This window comes from Scleropages formosus, chromosome 1, assembly GCF_900964775.1.
Source record: "Scleropages formosus chromosome 1, fSclFor1.1, whole genome shotgun sequence".
Taxonomy (NCBI): domain Eukaryota; kingdom Metazoa; phylum Chordata; class Actinopteri; order Osteoglossiformes; family Osteoglossidae; genus Scleropages; species Scleropages formosus.
The window spans coordinates 33,458,050-33,479,346 of NC_041806.1; the positions used below are offsets into that span (position 1 = coordinate 33,458,050).

A 21,297-nucleotide genomic window follows, 5' to 3' on the forward strand; every position below is an offset into this window, starting at 1 on the left:
CAAGCAGGACTCGAACCCCAGACCCGCCAGAGAGCAGGACCCAGCCAAATCTGCTGCACCACCGCACCCCCTTTGCACTGATCACTCACCTTTCAAATAAAACTGGGGCTGGAAGTCTATTACAAAGTAATTTTTACTACTAAGTCAGAACCAATAAAAAGAGGTGACATGATGCATGGTTCTGGTGTTTCACGCCACTGGACATGGGTTCAATTCCAGCTCAGCCTGTGTAGAGTTCACACCAATTCACCTTGGATAAGGGTGACAACTAAATACATAGTGACAGTAATCATTACAAGTGGCTTTGAAGAAAAGTGTCTGCTAAATGAATAATGTAAAAGCTACACAGTACAAATGTACCTCCATTTACTTGGAGTATTTTTTTTATTTAACTATTTTTATTAGTGGGGGGGTGCGGAGGCACAGCGGGTTTGACCTGTGCCTGATCACTGGTGGGTCTGGGGTTCAAGTCTCGCCTGGGGTGCCTTGCGACGGACTGGCGTCACGTCCTGGGTGTGCCCCTCCCCCTCCAGCCCTGTGCCCTGTGTTGCTGGGTTAGGCTCTGGTTTGGCGCGACCTCCCTCGGGACAAGTGGTTTCAGTCAGTGTGTGTGCGCGCGCGCGAGTGAGATTTTCATTAACTTTAACCAACATTCCTGAAACATTTAAGATTACTGAAAATAAAAGTAAATTATCTCCACAATCTCCTACTCAGTCCTAACAGATATATACAACATTGGTCAGTATCAAGCTTTCATCTTTCTTTACTATATCTTTGTCATATATAATTAAATACTGGGATAAAAACTAGTGACGTGAATTGAACAGAAACAGAATGATGCTGAACAGTAAAATTACAGCAGCTAGGGACATTTATTCAAACTACAACACCCAAACTCCTTACTAGACATTTGATATTATTTTGACACAGAAATTGCTCAGTAATTTACATTTTTTTACTTCTTCATTCTGTAAACCCACAAAAGTACCACTCTGCCCATTACATTATACTCTGGAGGGTTATTGTTAAAACACAGCACAAACTAAATATTAAAATTTTCACTTTAAACAACAAAAGAATACAGAAGCATATCAAAATTTTTAACTTAGAAGTTCCAAGCCAAAGTCAAATGATCAAACACCTGCTACTTTCTGTAACATTTTGAAGCCAGAACACTTCCGCAGAGAGTAACATAGTGCTTTTTAAAGCAATGATAAATATAGGTGTGTGTCAACCACTTCTGCATTACAACCATCCATTCTTTTTTCATTCATCCAGTTTCTCTACTTAAAATCAAGCATGCCAAATAGAGGTCAATCAGTTGCTGATCATAACTAACAAATTTGTGTGATGCAAGTTCTGGCATGCAAATTTGAATCTAGTGGTCAAAACCAACCAACCAACCAACCATCAACAACCACCTGTCTCAAGTGGAGCTGCAGCAAGCCGGAGCCTTACCCGGCACCAAAGGGCACAAGGCCAAGGGGGAGGGGACACACCCAGGACAGGACGCCTTTCCATTGCATGGCACCCCAAACAGGGCTCAAACCCCAGACGTGCCACACAGCAAGCACCGGGTAAACCTGTCGCGCCACCACGCTCCCCGCGTGGTCAAAACTCTTTTTAAAATTACATGTTCAGGGCACAGCAATTTCTGAACACATAAAAATACCTGAGTATCATCTGTCAATGCATGAACTCCCATGAGTCAAAGGACAGCCTAAATCACCTCATTAGTACTTCTACTGGTGGGTTCACTGAAAAGGCCATAATGATTGAATAAAGAAACAACAATGATGGAAACTGCAAATTAATCTTTTCATTAACTTATTTTTTGACTAACATCAGGTTAAGTGTCACATTTCAATGTCCTGAAACTTCAGGTCAGATTATCTAAAACATTACAGGTAGATGGTGTCCAGCAAGGACCTCTTTACAGTCAGCCCACAGCGATGTGGGTGCAGTTCATGACAGTGCCTAGTTTTCAGTGAAAAGAGCAAATGCGCATTCTAGAAATTAGTTTTCCCCGAGGCACTTTCAGCAAAACTGATCAGGGAGTCAGCCAATACGTCTTCCGCTCAGCTCTTCAGCAGCACTTCCCAGTGATAGTGGACTCTGGTGGGTTTATTTTGCTTCGACTCCTCGGCCCATTTTCCCATACAAGTTTAGCCCAGATATACTCACACTTTTCAGCGGTACTGTAAATTCATACAGCAGGTCCAACACAGCAAACAGGGAAGTTGTTTTCTGAGGTTGTAGAACATTATATTCTGTGGAATTCAGTTTCTTACTGTTTCTAACTGTGAAGTGTATAATGTTTACCTCTGCTGCATTCAGGCAGAATGCAGCAGAGGTAAACATTATACACTTCAGTTTCTCAAAAAAAGCTAAATTAATTAATTTGTACAACAGGCTTTTGGCAACACATGCCTGAATTCTTGGCTGCTGATTTATTGCAACCTTTTGTCTAACCTCATCCATTAGCTGTCAAAACGACTATCCTGAAAACATGCTCAGTTGCGTGGTACCAAAATACCTGCCCGTCCAACTTTAACCACCATCAGTTCTCACTTCCTCAGTCCCTGCAAGCAAATCCAAGCTCGACAGCAGGACAAGCATGCATTTCTCCAGATATTCAAATCTTCAAGAGAAAATTCCAGATTATAGCGCCTTGATTTAGCAGATTTTACCAACATAACAATAAAATTAAGAAGAAATTATACGTGAAAGAGCTGGTCTAAAAGCATTGCTATTGTAGTACCATGTACACTGTAAGATGATGGTGAAGAAAGTTAATTTATCCCTTTCTTAAAATTTGATTTAGTCACACAAACAGCACCTTGCTGATGACAAGTATTTACTAGAACACAAAAATTCCTGGCAGAAATCCAACCGCAGCTCCTTTCCCAGCTGGATCACAGGAGCCCTGCTGGTCCCTGACTCTGCTGAGACAAAGTGAGTGCAAAGAAGCAGCAGGAAAACCCGAGCGCTCTCGAGTGAGCAAGGAAGCTGTTCAGAATCCACTTTATGTCCCGTTCCTGCTGGGGGCACATCACTTGGGAACATTTGCTCAGACACTCACAAAACATCACACAGGCAAATACCTATGACCAAAAAAAAAAAAAAAAAAAAAAAAAAAAAGATACCCTTACCATTCATCATGGTTGCAGGTGGGAGGGGCAGAAGGGTTAGGCTGGGGGGTAGTCCCAGTCCACTCAGCTGGCTAGCTCACTCTCATCTGCAACACAGACACACAACAAAGTTCATACATCCTCCCATTGCTGATACAGGCAGGAGGAGGAGACGGAAGAGGTGCAGTGAATCAACTGTCAGATTCTCTAGACAGACACAGGAAGCACTCTGTGCTCCTCTGTCCAAGGCACAGCTCTCTCTCTCTCTCTCTCACACACACACACACACACAGAGAGAGACGACCAAAATTTCTGTCACAGCAATGGTCACAGTAAAGACAACTATACAAAAACAACTGCAAAAGAGAGAGTGGGCATGAACAGTGGCATGGGTCTTGCATATTCAATTTACTTCCAGTGAACACTATTAAATCTGAAGTGTAACGCAGAAGAAAAGTTGTAAGACGTTATATAGAGCATCTCAGAGCTCAGATGGGACTTCATTCAATTTGATTCAGGTGACACTGTGCAGTGTTACACAATTAGTATGTGAAAAAACACTAAAGGAAAGCAATGAGGTGGTCAAACCAGGTGAAGGACTGTCCATGAACACCACACACACGCACACACACACACACACACACACACACACACACACACACACACCAAATTCAGACCCACATTTTGCCTTGTAGCGCATCGCAGTACCGCTGACAGGTTATTCTCCAAACACATGCCAATGAGGGCGATGCCAAACAGAACAGCTTTGGTCAAGGTTACAGAGATGCATCTGGCTCCCCACCCACTTCCCAGACTGAAAGCGTGCTGTGTCACAGGCAGGATGCCTGCAGTCGACCATCAAATGTTACGTAATTGCTGACGCTTTGAAAGGGGATGGCCCTGTCACGCACAAACGCTGTGTGTCTGCTGTGTTTGAAGAACAGAAGTGCTGTGATGGCAGGAAACCCCAAGTTGAAGAAGCTGCCAAGTGAGGCAATGGGACCTAATGCAGCCTTCTTGCAGGGTCTGACCTTGAGGTGTCTGCTGCAGATGGTGGGTCCTACAAGAAAGTTGTTTGGTTCTGGTCACGGGGACTCAAGGAACTGCACTTGCATTTTACCTCAGGCCACACACACAGTTTCAACTTGTAAAGAGCTTCATTAGCTAACAGCGAGGATGTGGTGTATTGGTGTTGGAATGCATGTAAAACAGATGAATTTAAGAGTGCCCCCCTAGAGCTCACACTTAAAGTAGAAATATAGCACCATCCAAGACTTATAATCCATTTCCAACACATTGCAGAAAAAATGTGTTAAAGCCTACAAAGTTTCTCCCCAACATAAATGAAAGTTCTCCTTAAAAGATGAAAACATCCTGTTTAACTTTCTCTTCTCCATGGCTAGTATAAATGCTGTGCTCCAGCACTATGTTAACATGCTTGAAATACTGTTACAAGGCTGACCCACAGCACACAGCCCAGCCTACCAAACCTCCTTCCCAGTAGCCTACCCCCTCAATCCCTATCCCTTGCTGAATAAATACAAATGAAGCTCCACCATCCTCTCTTCCGGTGCACAGAAAAAAAAAAAAAGGAAAAAAAAAAAAAAAACAGGGGTGGCATTATGTCCCTCCCACCCAACCAAGACGACGCCCAGAACTCCTGCCATCCCTGGAAGGAGACTGGGCTGAAAGCAAGGCATTGTGTTCTTGCACGTTCCACCCACAGTCCAACTGGGTGGCTTCCTGCACACAGCTCACATGTGAAGGACCGTCATGAGAGGGAAAACTAAAATACTGGTCTTTAAGAAATGTCTCTGGGGGTGTGAATGATGGCATCTGTTAAGGGGAATAGGCAAACGTAAACTCACATAAAGAAAGAAAGAAAGAAGGGAAAAAAAAAACAGAAAATAACCCTGGAAAGAAGACCAGTTAACCACACAAAAATCTCACAAATGCACCAGGCAATTTAGAGTCACCAATTCTCCTAAAACACATCTTTGGACTGTCAATAGATTTTTCAAAAGCTATTCCCAATACCAATATATAGAGAGCAGGTAGTCAAAGATACACTTCCCTCTATTTAACGTTGGCAGCAATCTATTCTAGAGAGGCCACTGAGCTGGTGACCAGCTAATATGCAAGTCATCAAATCCATCATCCCATAAACAGGGAGCACTAATATTGAACTGAGGATTTATTAGCGCAAATTAACATGTCACAGGGACATCATCAGCCAATATTGAGCATCAACTTGATCTCAATGCCAAATATTGGGATGGCATATTAGCCGGTCAATATATCAGTTGAGGGGTGCGGTGGCGCAGTGGGTTGGGCCACAGTCCTGCTCTCCGGTGGGTCTGGGGTTCGAGTCCCGCTTGGGGTGCCTTGCGGCGGACTGGCGTCCCGTCCTGGGTGTGTCCCCTCCCTCTCCGGCCTTACACCCTGTGTTGCCGGGTAGGCTCCGGTTCCCCGTGACCCTGTATGGGACAAGCGGTTCTGAAAATGTGTGTGTGTGTGTATATCAGTTGATCACTAATCATAATTTCAACTTTCAAAATCAATGTGTACATGTAGTTTTACAATGAAAGTACAGGGCTGATGTAGAATAATAATAAACAAAAAATTGATTTAATTTAGAAATTCATTTGTAATCCACTGCTGCATGCATTTGTAAGCACTGCATGTTCACAATACTTTAATAATTTTAAAAAAAATCTACAAAATCCCCACTTCAACTAATAATTTTCCTTTACTAGACTTCAGGCTTCAAAGACAACTCTTTGCATCGAATGGCTTTGCTTACAGGGGTTTCTTTTCAATGACATCTCCCTTACTGGGATAATTTATACCCATTAAGCCGTACCAAAGAAGTTTCACTAATAATGAAACACCATACTATGGCAGTTGATTTTCTAGGAAAAATAATCATGTTAAAGATTTAGCCTGCAGAAGAGAAATGACAACCAAACAGTTTAAAGACTAATTACTAGATCTACACTGAAGTAAAAGCTCAATATGAGGCACTCATACATGGTCTGCAGTCACAATCCTCGTGAACACACACCCTAAAATAATGTGCTCCAGTGAGCCGCAACAGCACCTGATTTGACTAATAAAGTACCTGTTTTAGCTACCCGTTCATGGCTGTACTCAGTAGTAGTACTGGCCACATTATTCACTCCATGTACAGATTAATGAGACTGAAGACTTATTAGTGGTCATTAAACAGAGTGAGAGAAATGGACTTCACCCTAAAGGATTACCTTCAATGTCCCCTTCTTGAAGAGCACACCTACCACCCAAGAGTGAATGTACAAACCATTGTTGGGGCAGAGGGTACTGTAGTAGACTGAGGCATCAGCCAGCAGCTGAAGGATCGATATTTATATCCCATCTTCTGCTGCAGTACCTTTGAGCATGGGTGCTTGCTTTAAATTGCTCCAGTAAAAATTACCCAAACCTATTAAAACCCATAGGCTCCCAGTCAGTACCCAAACCTAATTTTGTCAGTCACCTTGCAAAAAAGGCATTACTTAAGTAAATATTTGGGAATAAGTGTGCATGAAAATCAATATGTACATATAATATATAAATTACATATAACACACAAACACACACTTGTTTGTATATTACTACAGCCCAACAAAAACATCCAACAGATCCTCAAATTCTTGGAAGATCGTAAACAACAATGAGATCTGCCTGTCTGCTTGCATACAAAAATATATATAAGATAAATTTAGTCAATCCACATATTCATACTCTATAGGGCTACCACTCCTTAGAGCTATTAGAGCTACTTAAAGTTGTCTTTTCGGTCTGTTTCTTTCCAAGGGCATATTAACTTTTAGCACAGTGGCCATTACTGAGTCTGAATCAATACCTTTACCTATGATGAACAATTTTTTCCACTGGCATTAAGTAACATTATCAGCTAATAGTGCCATTATAAAGTTCTCGTTGCATAACCATTCCGTAATGTATTTGGGGCCAAATGGCTTCAGTAAATATCCTGCTATATAAATGAATAAAATGTAAACCCTGCAAGACATTCAGCACAAGGGCTTCTGGCATAAAGGAAAAATAACAAAGATAAATTTTTGCGTGCTTTCTTTAATTACATCATGAACTAAATATCTTGACTGCCTAAATGAAGTTTCCATCTCTCTCTCTCTCACACACACACACACACACACACACACACACACACACACACACACACACACACACACACACACACACACGAATATAGGGCTTTAAAGCAACATTCAAAACTCCACAGGTACAGCCCTTAGGTGTGCTCAGTTTCCAGTACTTTTACTGCACTATGCAATGAAGAGAAATGATGGGCTGCCTCCAGGCGTGAAAACAGTAGAAGGAGTGATGAAAGAAAAAGGAAGTGCAGGTGGCCAAGGAAAAGCTTCCCACTCTTTAAAAGGCCCTACTGGACTGAAGCCATTCCCCAAGAGCATACTCCATGGAAACAAACTTTGGTAACAAGTGTTGCCTGTTGCTTTTCCACATGGATGCTCGTCCAGAAGGACACATGAAGTATGTACTACATTGTTTTTTAAACAACACAGGCAATGCATTTTAAATGTATTCAGTAATGCAAGAGCAGCCAGTAAAACATCCACGAGTTGGCACAATCCTGAACCATAAGCATAGCAAACATAACCTTGACACATTATTTCTGATGACTGTAGGAAGAGAGCCAGCTCAAAATGAAAGATATAAATGAAAAAAGACTAACAAGCAGTAAATAAAAGCAAAAAAAACTATGAATGTCTATGCAAATACGTATTTGAATCAGGAAACCGAAAACCTTGCCTGAAAGACTTATGCTGAAATCCCAAACGGTCAGCATTAGCTTGTAGTACAGACGTTTCTTCCATTGATCTTAGTAATTGAGGATATTTCCGTTTTTCATGCACCCTCATATCCAACACTGCAGGGATCACAAGGGGGACCCAAAGAAGCAGGGCTTTAAACATGAGTTTATTAATAGAAGACAAAATAAACAAAAACGGTTCAAAGCATCTGCATTCGTCATCAGAAAACATTACTGAATGAAGAGGCAGTGCAGTAGTGCTGCAAGTAGTGCTGGTGCCTAACAGCTCCTGTGGTATGGGGTTGAGACACGGCTTGAAACTGGCTCAGTCTACGCGGACTTTCCACATTCTCTCCGTGTTTGCCTGGGTGCCCTCTTGTTGCTCTGGTTTCCTCCCCGGTACAAAAACATTTTAGGTGCATTTTGGGTGAACTAGTGACTGTAAATTGCCCAACGATGGACTGGCTCTTAAGCAGAATAAGACCATAGAGTAGAGACTGGATTGTATGCACAAGGAGCGCTATCTGAGCCGAATATTGCGCAGATTTTTTTCCCCACACAACATTGCACACATTGCACTTTTTTATTTAACCTTCAATACTGGACTCCACATCTATATTTTGATATATATTTCAAATACATCTTCATTATATTTCTGTTCTTCCACATTTTTAGACCACTATATTTATTACCACTATATTTTTATCATACTTTATTATCTATTCTATGTTATTTTCATCATTATATATTCTTCATATTTCTGTAATAAGTTTCTGATTTCTACTTTATTTGTATTGCCTTATTTGTATTATCTCTTCTATCATTCTGTATTACAGACAGTTGGAAAAGCATTTCACTGTATCTCGTACTAAGTGACAAAACTTGAACTTGAACTGGACAGGCATCCAGTCGAGGGTGTACCCTGCTTTACTCCCCATGCTCCTAGAATAGGTTCCCATCTAAACTGGAGAAGTCCCAACTCTGGACTGGACAAGTGGTTTTTGATAACAGATGGACAAACGGAAGATTTATATGCATAAATACATAAGAAAATTACAGAATTTCTCACAAGAATTACGATGCAGGGAAGGACACCGGACCTCATAAGCAACACTTATGGCTAGGCTACATCGTTCAGCATAAGCCAGTCAATCACACTCTTACTGCCTGCTGCTGAGGAGGACCATATCTCGAAAACAGGAAGAAATGCTAAGATGTACGAAAGCAGACAAGTTATTTCTCCAGCCTCATCTGAAGATGGTTAATCATTTATGATGGTTATTAAAATGTTTCCTGACCAAGCACCTGCACAATACACTGTTTAACACAAAAACCCTTAAACAGCATTGGTTGTATGAACGCAAACAGCCCAAGGCTGATACTGTTACAACAAACCAGACAAAATGCCGTGGAAAATAAACAATCATGAAATGTTCAAATGAAACTACTAGACCCACAAAGTAAAAGCACAAAATTTTATCTGTAGATTTTCTTGGTTTTGATCAACTTATCAAAACAAGATACGAAGTACCTGCAAGACGACAATCTAATATCAAGTGCAGCATAGCATCGAAGGTAATATGTTGGAAATATTCAGCACACAATGATGTGGCATTCATCCGGGGTTTTCCTTTGTACCGACTCATACTTCACACATAGATAGCTTTTGACAAATACCACTGGTGACTAATGGCATCAAAAACAGACAATAGTATAAGCAAATAAAAACATTTTCAATCATTTCTTGTGGCACACCTCAGTCAGACAGAAGTAATGAAAGGTTAACAATAGGTATGAAAAATTACTGCAATAATATTGCTTATCTGGATCAAGCTTTCATCCTCCTTTTGGTAAGAAATTATTGCTGTGGGTGGAGGTACTCACTGTGCAAACACTTAACAAGAACACGGAGGCAAAGCTGAAAATGTTCACTCACGATTTCCAGACAGAGAGGAGAGATCGGACAAAGACTTTCACATGAGCCATTTTACACATTAATAAGACAACTGTTTCCGCATGCTAAAATTCAGATTATACGAATACATGCGATGGTGACACAGTGGGACAAGATTTCCATCCACAGTTCAAAAGAGGTGTTTCAGATGAACTGGTGACTCAAATTGGAAGTGTGTGAGCAAATGTGTATGATTTCCCCTTTATGAATTGGCACCTTGTGTAGGGTCTAACCTGCCTCACGTTCTATGCTTCCAGGACAGGCTCCAGACCCCCAAGGCCCTGAACTGGATAATTGTTAAAAGTTGTTTTATCAAAGCCCACTGTGCACAGGGCAGCATGGTGGTACAGCAGGTAGCGCTGCTGTATCAGAGCGAATAGGTGGTGCGAGAGGATGTGGGTTCAATCCCAGCTCAGTCTGTGTGGAGTCTGCATGTTCTCCCCGTCTGCTTGGGTTTCCTCCCAGAAACATGCTGTTCAGGTTCACCCATAGTGTGCGAGTGACAGAGAGAGTGTGTTCCACTGATGTATGGATGAGTGACCCATTGTAAGTAGTGTATCTAGCAGTGTAAGTCACCTTCCTGAATAAGGTGGGTGGGCTGATAACACTACATAGAGTTCATTATAAGTTGCTTTGGAAAAAAGCATCTACTAAATAAATACATATAAACAACATTCATGGGAGTGTGCTCGTCAGCCAATCGGAACAGACCCGTCTCCAGGCCCACCCAGATGCTATCACTGGGATAGCTTAACTAGCTTAGCTGGCCTTACCACGGCATTGCAATATGCCTAGGTGGCTTTTTGTTAGGAATTTAGGTGAACAGACAAAGAAAATGACAAGAGCATCCAACAATAACATTGAAAACCCAGGATACTGACCAACTATGGACCAAAGCTGCATTTGACACCATGACACAGATCCCTAGCGACCAAGTCAAACCGCAGATCACCACTCAGGAATCCTGCCTGTTCAGATCTGGGAAAGAGGGAGTGTTCCTGTAGCACTTTGACACACCTGAATGAAGAGAAACAGGACCGGGGAGCACAGAAACCGGCAATCCTGGCTGTGCGACATGTTTCACAAAGTGTAGAGGCATTACAGTGAGACCCACCATGTCAAACCATGTGACAACTTACACAACAAGCAGCACAACAGTTACCAACGAGGACATATAACCTGAAGGTTGCCAGGTTAAGGTCCACATGGGGCTATGACTTAGCATCACTGAAAAATACTCCATCAAAAAAGTATCAGCTGAACTGAACATGTGTGATGAAAAGAAATGAAAGCACATCAAAAAAAAAAAATGTTCTTCTGCAAACCCTTGGAGGATTTTCACAGCTTAAAATGTTACAGTGAAAGCAAAAACATTCATGCCTTCGTATCACGAAGTGTCTAGTTTAAGCACTGCGGAGAACCAAACATCTTCTAATGGAAGAGGAAAGCATGGATTGTGGAGCTGTAGATGGAGCTCAAGGCACCAGCAGCTCAGAGAGTTTTAAAAATAATCCCCTTCAAAGGCACTATCGAAGATGCCATACTCAGGCAACCAGCTCTACAGACACCTAACTCATACCTCCATCACTCAAATGCAAGAGAGCCTTGTGAAAACAAACCAGCAGGAAAAAGCACCTGTTACATACGACTGTAGTTTTACAGGAGTTGCCAATGAACCATGAATGCCATGTGCAATGTAACATTTAATGTACATAATGAAATGCATAACACAGCAAACAACAACAACCAACAGGCTATGTCTGCCCAAGCTCTGTTTTCACCCCTGACAATTTATATACATAATTTTCACATCTCACAACCCTAAATAATAAAAATTTATTATTATTAATTATATGTTCATGTAGCTGATGCTTTTCTACAAAGCAACTTGCAACGCCAGGATTGAATCGTAAACTCCATTGAATTATTAACCCACTTATGCAGCTGGGTAACAGTTCAATGTCAGCTCACAAATACCATGGTGGGAGGTGGCATTCAAACCCAGAACCTTACAACTCCAAGGTGATAACTCTACCCACTTCACCAATAGATAATTACCACCAATTGATTCCATTGCTGAAAGTGAAAAATGACAGAAACTCAAATGTGGAAAATCCTGAATCACTTTCTGGACACACCTCTGCACCTGTCAGGCACGTTGATCTGAAGTTGACTTCCTGGACACAGACGCGGCTTCAGTCCTCCCAGCCTGCAGCGTAGGCAAAGGGCAACGGCCAACTGCGGTCCCAGCTGTTCAGAAATCACACCTACCTGCGTACCTCTGAACCAATTCAGGCAAGTGTGTGGAAGTGCACGGAGAGGAAAGGACCTTGAGCTGAGCTCTGATTAATCATGCTTGCGCACAAGTGGTCAGAGCTGATTGAGCAGCTCGCTCTGTGAGCGTTTCATAACCTTCTCCGGAGTGCTCCGTTTCCAAAGCAAATCTTTTGTTTGTACTGCATCTGCAGCTTCAGTTATACAAGAGGTTCTTCTCTTCAGTTTCATCAATGCTGTGTGTGCTGTTCATGTGGTAATTTTAATAATTCAGAAGCGTCATCTAACTAATTTTGACCCTTTAAGAGCTCCTTTTGGCCTTCTGCTGACTGACACCTGCACAGAACTGGGTGCAAATCCCAGCCCCTCAACAGAGAGAGGTCCTGTTTAAAGTCGTGGGTGACTGCAGAGTCCCAGCATGCACTGCAGCTCTAGAAAAAGGAGCTCTGTTTGTGTCATGTGTCAGAAATGGACGGGGACAGACTACATAAGTGACAGGGAGTTAAAGTAGGCAATTTTAAGCCAATAGAAGGAAGACATCCTATGGGCCTATTCATTCTACAGCAAAGATTCCAGTTCCTTTTTGTTAATAGTTAAAAACACCAAGTGTTTTAGTAAATACTTGAACATTTATGGTTAATTCCAGACAGATAAAATTAAGGTTTTGAAGAAAAAAATGTCACTGGTAATCATTTACATTTATGTATTTAGCTGATGCATTTCTCCAAAGTGACTTACAATGTTTGGCTACTTACAATGTTTTAGCCATTTATACAGCTGGGTAATTTTTTCTGCAGCAGCACATGGTAAGTATTTTGCTCTAGGGTAACATATCAGAAGTGAGATTTGTACCTAGGTCCTTCAACTGCCCTAACCACTACACTACATTGCTGCCACAATGTATTTTATTCTCAAGAATTATTAAAAACTGTAAAGATATTTTATAGATAAAGTACTCTAAAACTTCTAGTCCGGCATAATATTTTTCCGTTACCACTTCAGTAATTTGATCCCAAAATTCCTGTCAAGAGACAAGACAGCACTTAAAATTACTATAAAATGAACTAATGCTCTGTTACTGCTACTATAAGCATCTTTCACGATGTGAATATGTTATACTGATTTCTTGAATAAAACGTAAGAAACAGCCAAGACTGATGAATATGTATGCACCCCATTGTTCCCAGGGGTTAATTAGTTATCACGCAAGCCTGTTACATTAATTCTCTGTCAAATTTCAAAATTCAAATAACAGGAACACGTTAAATACGCAGAAACAGAGCTGCAATGGTCCCTGCTCTTACTGCAATACTCTTGATCAAGGTACTTACCCTGAGCTGCTTCTGTACTACCCCAGCAGTACAAAGGGGTAAATCACTGTAAGCAGCTTAATGCACCCAGCTAATACTGAAGTCACTTTGGAGGCAAACATCAGTTAAATTAACTTATAGCTATGACAGCTTATATCTCAATATAAATACTGGTTAACAAGACTGGGAAAAGCAAGTTTTCAACTACTGTATTCAGCTCAGATGATCAGAACTGTGCCATTTAATCAGAACAATTCAATCACTGGTAATCAATTACAAGTGGAGATTAGACAAACACCAGCACACGCAGTGGGTCACCAGGTCCTGCAGTGAAACCTGCTACTCAACAATAATATACCCAAAGCAGCAGGCTAAAACAATCAATTGTATGACAGCTACCACATAAATAAAAACCACATGCTAATCCTCACTCATCTGACTGTGCATTAGACCAGCGATGACTCTGAACCCCTGGTATTTCACAAAACTTGGTGGCAGAGTGTCAAATCACAAGGGTCCAAGTCTTCTAACTTCTTAAGCCAAAATAATACCGAGGAGAAAATCTGCTCTGGCACACAGACACCGAAGGAATTACGATAATCTGGTTTAACAGGGCAGTACAATTACTTTCCTTTATCGCCGGTGGTGCAGGCAGTAGCGGTTTCCACACCTCCCCACACCAGTGACCCTGCCTGCCTAAACCAGTTACTGACGCAGCGGTCTCGGTTCAGCTCTGCATTCGACAATGACCGAGCACCTTCCACACAGACAGCTGCTCGATTATGCCGTGGTCGACTCCGCTGTGCTCGGACACCAATGGGACACAAACACAGAGAGAAGTTTCTCCATGCCCTTTGTTCTTTTGTAAAGGGTCTGGATGTGGCACAGCGCAATCACCGGCAGAGAAAGGCTCAGCATTCTTTCAGCGTATCTCTGTCGGTCATCTCCATGCATTTCTCACATATTGCATTCTGTTCTGAGCCAAGTCATCTCGAATTCCTGCTTGCCCATCACATTCGCTTTGCCTCCCTGTTTCACAACCTCACCGTCAACGCATTTTGATGATGTGCAACAGCGCAGAGGCCTCCAATGACATCACAAACATCTATGTTTAAAAAAGGTGATGTGTACCACTTAATTATACCACAAGACATGGTTTGGTTTGACAGAAAAGGAGGCTCTTCAAAGTCATCTGCCAGTCAGGGAATTGCCATTCAAGAGCAAAAGGTGCTTTCTGGTGGCATATGTCTAGACATAAGGCAAATTACTCTTTCAGCAATACAAACAATTCAATGACAGTGCACCAAATTCAAATGACAATGCCACAAAAAGAAAAATATCACATTTCACGGTGATATGCAAGTGACTAGCCTTTATGCGGGCATTTATCAGTGACTTAATGTTAGGAACCTTTAATGTACTCAGCAATGTGTCCGGAAATAATTTCTACTGAACGTTTTACATCCAAATCTACTGATGCACTAAAATAATAAGCTTCTTTCGTCATTTAAGTCTCGGCATTTCTATTAGATGTCTTCCATCAAGAGCTCACCTTGCTGACAGATGTAGGATGATCACATTCAACACACACCAAACCGCATATACAAGACATATTTGCAGACATGTGATTCTTAAACTAGGTTTACTTAAGAATCACCTATCTGCAAATATCTCTCTCTTTCTCCTAATGTAATGCACAAATTGCGTTTTCTCTGAGATGTACATCGCCTTGGAGAAAAGCGTATGCTAAATGAATAAATGTAAATATACGCTGTAGCACAACGAGAGAGCAAGGACACACCACTGGCACCTTGAGGAAAGTCACCAATGCAAGTTTTCTGTACAATAGTCTAAACACGGGGAGCGCAGACACATTACATGATTTTTCTGCACTGACATTCCCAGAATAAGCCAGTTGCTTCCAATCTAATAAATGGGCTGAACTGACTACTGCACCGAGATAAGTTAATAACACAGTTAGATGAAAAGTACGGACGACCGAACACAGAAAACCCGGGTGCGAGGACCAGTCTCATCAATTCTTCCGATCAATTAGGAAGGAGGCTGACCTCTTTATTTTCCCCACAGTCGTGAGATGTTCATGATAAACCCACAACCGCAGGACAAGCAAGGACTTTAGAGACCCAGTCCAGACACCACTGTGTGTATGACTCACATTTCAGAGCGTGAATCAGTCAGTGTGTCTCTGTGCAGACAGGTGCTCCTGACCTAACCTGTTCGTGTCGCTCACTCCCACGCCGTGTGAGAGCTTGCAGCCACACTGATTGACACACACTCCTCGGACTATCATGTGTGATCATAGTCGTGTACGGGGAGCTCCGGTGTCGCGGCGGCGCGTGGAAAAAGAGGAGGAGGAGGAGGACGGCGGCGCGCTGCGCGCTCTCGCGGAGGAGCGAGAGATCCAGACCGGCCCGACGGGTTCCGCGTGCCCACATTTTGCTAGCGCTCCCAACACACAGAAAGAGACAGAGAAAGGCACAAAAACGCACTTCTCTGAACTTCTCTGCGCGGCGCTTTCAACAACACAACTCACTACTTCTTCTTCGGCCAAGTTTGACAAACGAAAACGCTGCACTAGTAGTCTCACTCTCTCTCTCTGTGTTACTTTCCGTCCCGTGTGACACAACAAGTGCCGCCGCGCCGATGAGTGACGCTTCGCCTTCGGGCTGCTTCTCACAACTTCTCGCCCTCAGCTCAGGACGAAGCGGTTCTAATAATCATGTGCAGTCGCCAGGTGGAGGACAAATTTTTTAGCGTCAGCTACGAACCCACCACGCCGGACGGAACACTTACTGTTCGGGCTGAGGCGAAACGAAACGAAAGTGCTTGTGTTCAGTCGCTGGTGAATATGTCGTCCGGGAGCAGCCGGCCCTCCTGTGAGGGCGCACAGCCGAGAGGAGCAGCTCTCCGCTTGCCTCCCTTCTGTCGCTCTCTTCTTGTCCCGTGCTGTTGGTGCGACAATCCCGCGCGCTACCTGTTGCTGCTCGCAGCGCCGCCGCGTCACTCCGACAACATGGCTGACGGCGCGGCGCTTCATCGGCGTTCAGTCGCTCGATGGGAGGAGAGAACGGCGCGTGCACGCGCTGCCCTCGCGCTGGCGGAGCTCGCGCACCGCTTTTCATACTCCTTGCACTTTACTCACCGCTTATGCCCCTCTCGTTGCTCTCACGTTCCTGTCACGCTCTCTATGTGTGTCGCTGTGTCAGAAGAGCGCTCGATAAAAATAAATTGAATTGAATGTGCTCCTATTGCTCACACACCCTCGGTATCAAGTGTATTTATTACGGATGATGCTGCGTCCGCAGTTTTAAATACTAAATGCCAAAAGAGTTCTGTAACTTAAAGTACATGTTTAGAACATACCTAAAATCCTGAATAGGATCCAGTATGTATGTCCTCCTGGTGAAGATGAGCAAATTGAAATTCCCCTGGCCTTCAACACAGCGTATTGGAATGACAACACGAGATAACATATTTTGAGGCCCACTTTGAAATATCCCAATCTATTTCTTCTTAGTTATTGGATGAAGATATTAAACATTTTTTACCCATAATGTGCAAACTAAAAATTAAGTACGTGAGTGACAGGCCTTTCCCGTAGTGGCCCTTGCTGGCGGAGAACCTTAGCGAACAGGATGTCCTCTTCAGCTACGCAAAACCAATGTGCAATAATGTAAATGCAGTGTTCGAAGAAGCTCCAGGTGCAGTCTGTGCACAAGTGTACATTTCAACATGGATTTTAACGTGTTTGTGTGCCCAAGGACAGTGACTCGCCTCTATCCAGCGATGCTAACGTTCAATATTGCTGCCGCCACAGGCTCGTTCTGAAGGCAAGGAAGGCGCGTGATGTTGCTACTGCTGGGGGTTTTGTGCACCGGCAAAAATGGTGGTAATAAAGGGCCTGCGTTTCAGCAAGCAAAAGTCTGCAACTAAAGCTCATCATCGGTTGCAAAATGCACTTTAGTTCACAGAGTTATAGGTGGCTTTGGGGAAAACCATGTGCTGAATGACTGGGTACCAAAACAGGGGTTACTACTGTGAACATTGATATTAAACATATTATCATTCCACCTAATTTACTAAGTGCAGTCAGGATGGTGAAGGGCTACTGGAGTTTACTGGTTAGATGTCTGTCTCACAGAGCAAGAGCAGATAAACTCTTCATTATTTCCTCTGTTTAAAACTATACTGCATTTACACAAATATATTGTAGATGATAAACTTTGCACTACAACAGATAAGACTTAAGGCACAGACACATCATACTAAATAATTCCCTGAGACCAAACTCAAGGAAAATAAGTTTTCAAATTACTTTAGCTCCCTACCCTTGAAAGAAGGGGGGGGAAAAAAAAAAAAAAAACACAGAACCTATGACTAGTATGTAGAATGATGCTCAATCCAACAAATCAAATACTTCACACAAAAGATTTCTCAAAACAAGCTTGTGTCTGCAGGAATGTGTGGGAATTATTAAGGAATCTCCAAAATCAAAAGTGGTAATCACGATGTATATAACCAAAAACAGTGAAAGAAGTAAAATTAAGATGAATTACAAACTCCGTGGTACAAAAAAAAAAAAAAAAAAAAAGGTGGGCATTTGTGGCATTAGAAAGTTACACTCTAAAACCCATGCGTTCTTCTGAATTCATCCTGCAGTTTTTCCTCCCAACATACAGGTTGTATTGTACTATAATACTGATAAGCAAAACTCAGAGAGCAAGGAAAAACCAGTGGCACGTGGTTAACTCAAAATGTGCATCTGTGGCCTAGGACAGCTATGATACAGTAATAATTACAGCATAATGCATATTGGAAACGGCATAATGCATATTTGTGCTAAGAGATTTGGTTATAAACATAATACACCACTGGTCTTGGGACAGCCATGATTTCACCTTGGTCCATGTTTACATGTAACAATAACAGACAAAAAAAAAGAAAAAACAAAACTTTATTAAACTGAACTAAAGAGGATTATGACATTTGCACCATCTTCAGTCTAGCTAACTGGTATGATTCTCTTGGGGGTTGGAATATGCTGGCAATTTGTGAAGCAGCTCAGTTGAAGGAACAAGGATTGAAGACACCAAGCTTTTGTCAATATGTGAAGGTCTTTTTGCTGTTGCGCCCAAAATCCTTCCAAATATGGTAGCAAGGATTTCTCCATGGTTCAGTTTCACTTTCTCCTCTCCTCCTGCAGCTCCTTCCAGATGCTCTCCTCCAGCTCAGTGGTGTCGTACTCCTTCAACATGTCATACTGGCGCCAAGATTGACCTTGTATTTGGGCCTCCTTCCTCTCCGCATCAGTGGGGCTCAGTTCAAAATGAATGCCCTGGATGCTGAACTTGGGGTGTTCCCACCGCTTGGACCAAGGCTTGGGTTTCATTTTCACTTTCAGCTAAAAGGGGGGGGGGGAGTCCACATCCACAAAGTTTCATACAATACCTTCAGAAACAATCAAATTCATAAGCGATTCAGGATTTTCCAATTGTAAGGCTATAATTAATAGCAGGTACAGCTTATTTAAAGCATTATATTATTGGACCAAAAGGCTGTTATTTGCCCATTTGCCAAGTGTATATGCTGACCCATGAATTACAAGATATAATGTAAGAAAAATATACACCTTATTGACAGGCACTTCCCCACTGACTGAGTATGGGATTGGCTTCATGTTGAAATCCACTGTGCTGTAGGAAGGCAAAGCATCTCGTAGGTACATTAAATTATCATCCAGCCTCTTCTCCAGTTTCAATACTTCTATCTGTTGTATACGAGGGCTATACAGCTCGTAGCAGATTTCCACCCCTAGGAGACAAACCAATGCCCATCAGAAAAATCAAACTGGAGCTCTGAACCAGGAGATGTTTTAAGGTGATGGCAGCCAATATCATATTTTTTTGACAAAGAAACCACCTCAGAGAAAAATTTAGAAAAATAAGGCATATGAATGACTGAATTCTACCTTGGCCTTCAATAATATTCCTCAGGATGAAGGTAGCCCCAAGTCCTGACCCAGACCTTTGGATGCAGATTCCTACAAAACGGTTGCTTTTTCCATTGGCGTATGGGTCTGACATGGTCACAGCTAGGATGCTTCCTGTATTGAAATTTTTTAATTTTAGCTGGTTGTGTAGAAATACACACTTATTCCTAGATATGGAGGCACAGCTGTGAATACTTTCAAGACGACAAGATTCTCACCAACGTAAAATTCTGGAACGTTGAGCACTTTTCGCCTTTGAACCATATCTTTCCGTTCAATGAAGAATTTCAGGGGATTGGTTCTTTGTCGCGGAGGGATAAATTCTGGACTCATAAACCTGGGGAAAACACAGATGCAAATGACAGGAACCTGTGGAGGAGGCACTACATAGGTCATCCAAAGACTGTTAAATAAATAAATAAAAAAATTAAAAAAAAAACCAGACCAAATTCCCCAGCATTCAAAGTGCCACCAGACAACCAAATTATAGGTAGTGCAAATAGCCCTCTGCTGTTCTCTCACACCACCCAGAGGTGTCATTCAGCAAGTTTAACTTCCCAAATGACTTACTACCAATCTCTAATATGCCACAACAACATGCATTACATTTATTCATTTAGCTGATACTTTTCTGCAAAGTGACTTAGAAGTTACAGTGTTCAAGTTACACCCTGATTTATCCAGCTGGCTTATTTTACTGGAGCAATTTAGCCTAGGGTAAATACCTCAGGTGAGGTGTATATTAGTTGTAGATAGTAGATGAAACTCGAACCTGCGACCCAGCCAAAGTTTAGCTAGGAAGTCCAAAACTGGCAGCATTACCACTGTACCAGAGTATTATAATTTTACCCTACCAGCTTTATTTACCAGAAAACAGACATGATTAAACATGAGGAATGACGTACTTACTTGCGGGGCTGTTCGAGCGGTTTCGTTTTGTCCACAACCACGGGTTTGGACGGTGGCGTGAATTTAGGAGGCTGCGGACTCTCTCCTCCGGCGGAGCCATGGCGCCACACTGACGTAGACAAGAAACCTAGTAGAAAGGAGGAAATTAATGAAAAGATCAGAGCTGCCCTCGCCGGCAAGCGATGCCATTTCAAAAAGGAACACCTAACAGTTTCGTCGTGCCGCGGTGGTGAGCAAGAACTGAAGAAGTTCGCACTGTCAGAGTGAGTGTCAGGCAGTCAGTCACGACGAGAAGAAGCAAGCGCGCGCTGTTTCTTTCTCCCACACAGTTGTAGCCGGTAAGGTAAGTGACACACAAAAACATGTCATTTGCATTTTTCAAAAACCAAATAAACCTGAAAACTTACGTTCATTATGTTTTGTTATTCTGCTAAAAGCCTTATATGCCTGCAACACTGTAACCACCCTTCCCGAGGAAGCCGCCATGTCTACACATTGACCTTCCCCACGCAGCTCACCGCGTGATCAACTAAGCCCTTGTCACGTGATCCAGGCTACGGAAGCTTGTGGAGGACAAGCTACATTTTGCGTTCGAGCTATGAATTTTGAACGATACCGATATTTTCCACTTTATTTTTAATTGAATTTCATTCATGGATCTCTAAAACTTATAGGAAAAGCACCTGCGTTTCTTCATCCAGGCAGTAATTTAACAGTTCAATGCACTTATTCGGCAAAACTGGGACTTTGTTTGAACAGCAGAGAATTAAGACACCTTCACCTTCTCCAACAGTTTTAAGATGCTTTAATCTTTACTGCAGTAATTTATGGTAAGCAGTGTGACTGAGCGTTCAAAATCCTAAATTAAATCTTTTAGA

General features: G+C 42.3%; 2 protein-coding genes across 3 annotated transcripts in view; both read right to left on the reverse strand.

The window, feature by feature from the left end:
* Positions 1 to 16,338, reverse strand: part of LOC108924088 (intersectin-2-like) — a 45,870-nt gene extending 29,532 nt beyond the window's left edge. For both annotated transcript variants that reach the window (XM_029252920.1, XM_029252916.1), the window contains exons 1-2: positions 16,315 to 16,338; positions 3,153 to 3,238 (exon numbers count right to left, since the gene is read on the reverse strand). In XM_029252920.1, coding sequence (XP_029108753.1) covers positions 3,153 to 3,162 — 10 coding nt within the window. In that variant the 5' untranslated portion in view covers positions 3,163 to 3,238; positions 16,315 to 16,338. The remainder of the gene's footprint in view (positions 1 to 3,152; positions 3,239 to 16,314) is intronic.
* A 2,119-nt stretch (positions 16,339 to 18,457) lies between these two features.
* Positions 18,458 to 20,935, reverse strand: mrpl19 (mitochondrial ribosomal protein L19). The gene is made up of 6 exons (XM_018735156.1): positions 20,827 to 20,935; positions 20,420 to 20,546; positions 19,729 to 19,847; positions 19,490 to 19,624; positions 19,151 to 19,332; positions 18,458 to 18,922 (listed from the first exon to the last, which is right to left on the reverse strand). Exons 1-6 carry the CDS (start codon positions 20,903 to 20,905, stop codon positions 18,701 to 18,703), a joined length of 864 nt encoding a protein of 287 aa, XP_018590672.1. The 5' UTR covers positions 20,906 to 20,935; the 3' UTR covers positions 18,458 to 18,700.
* Positions 20,936 to 21,297: the final 362 nt, after the last annotated feature.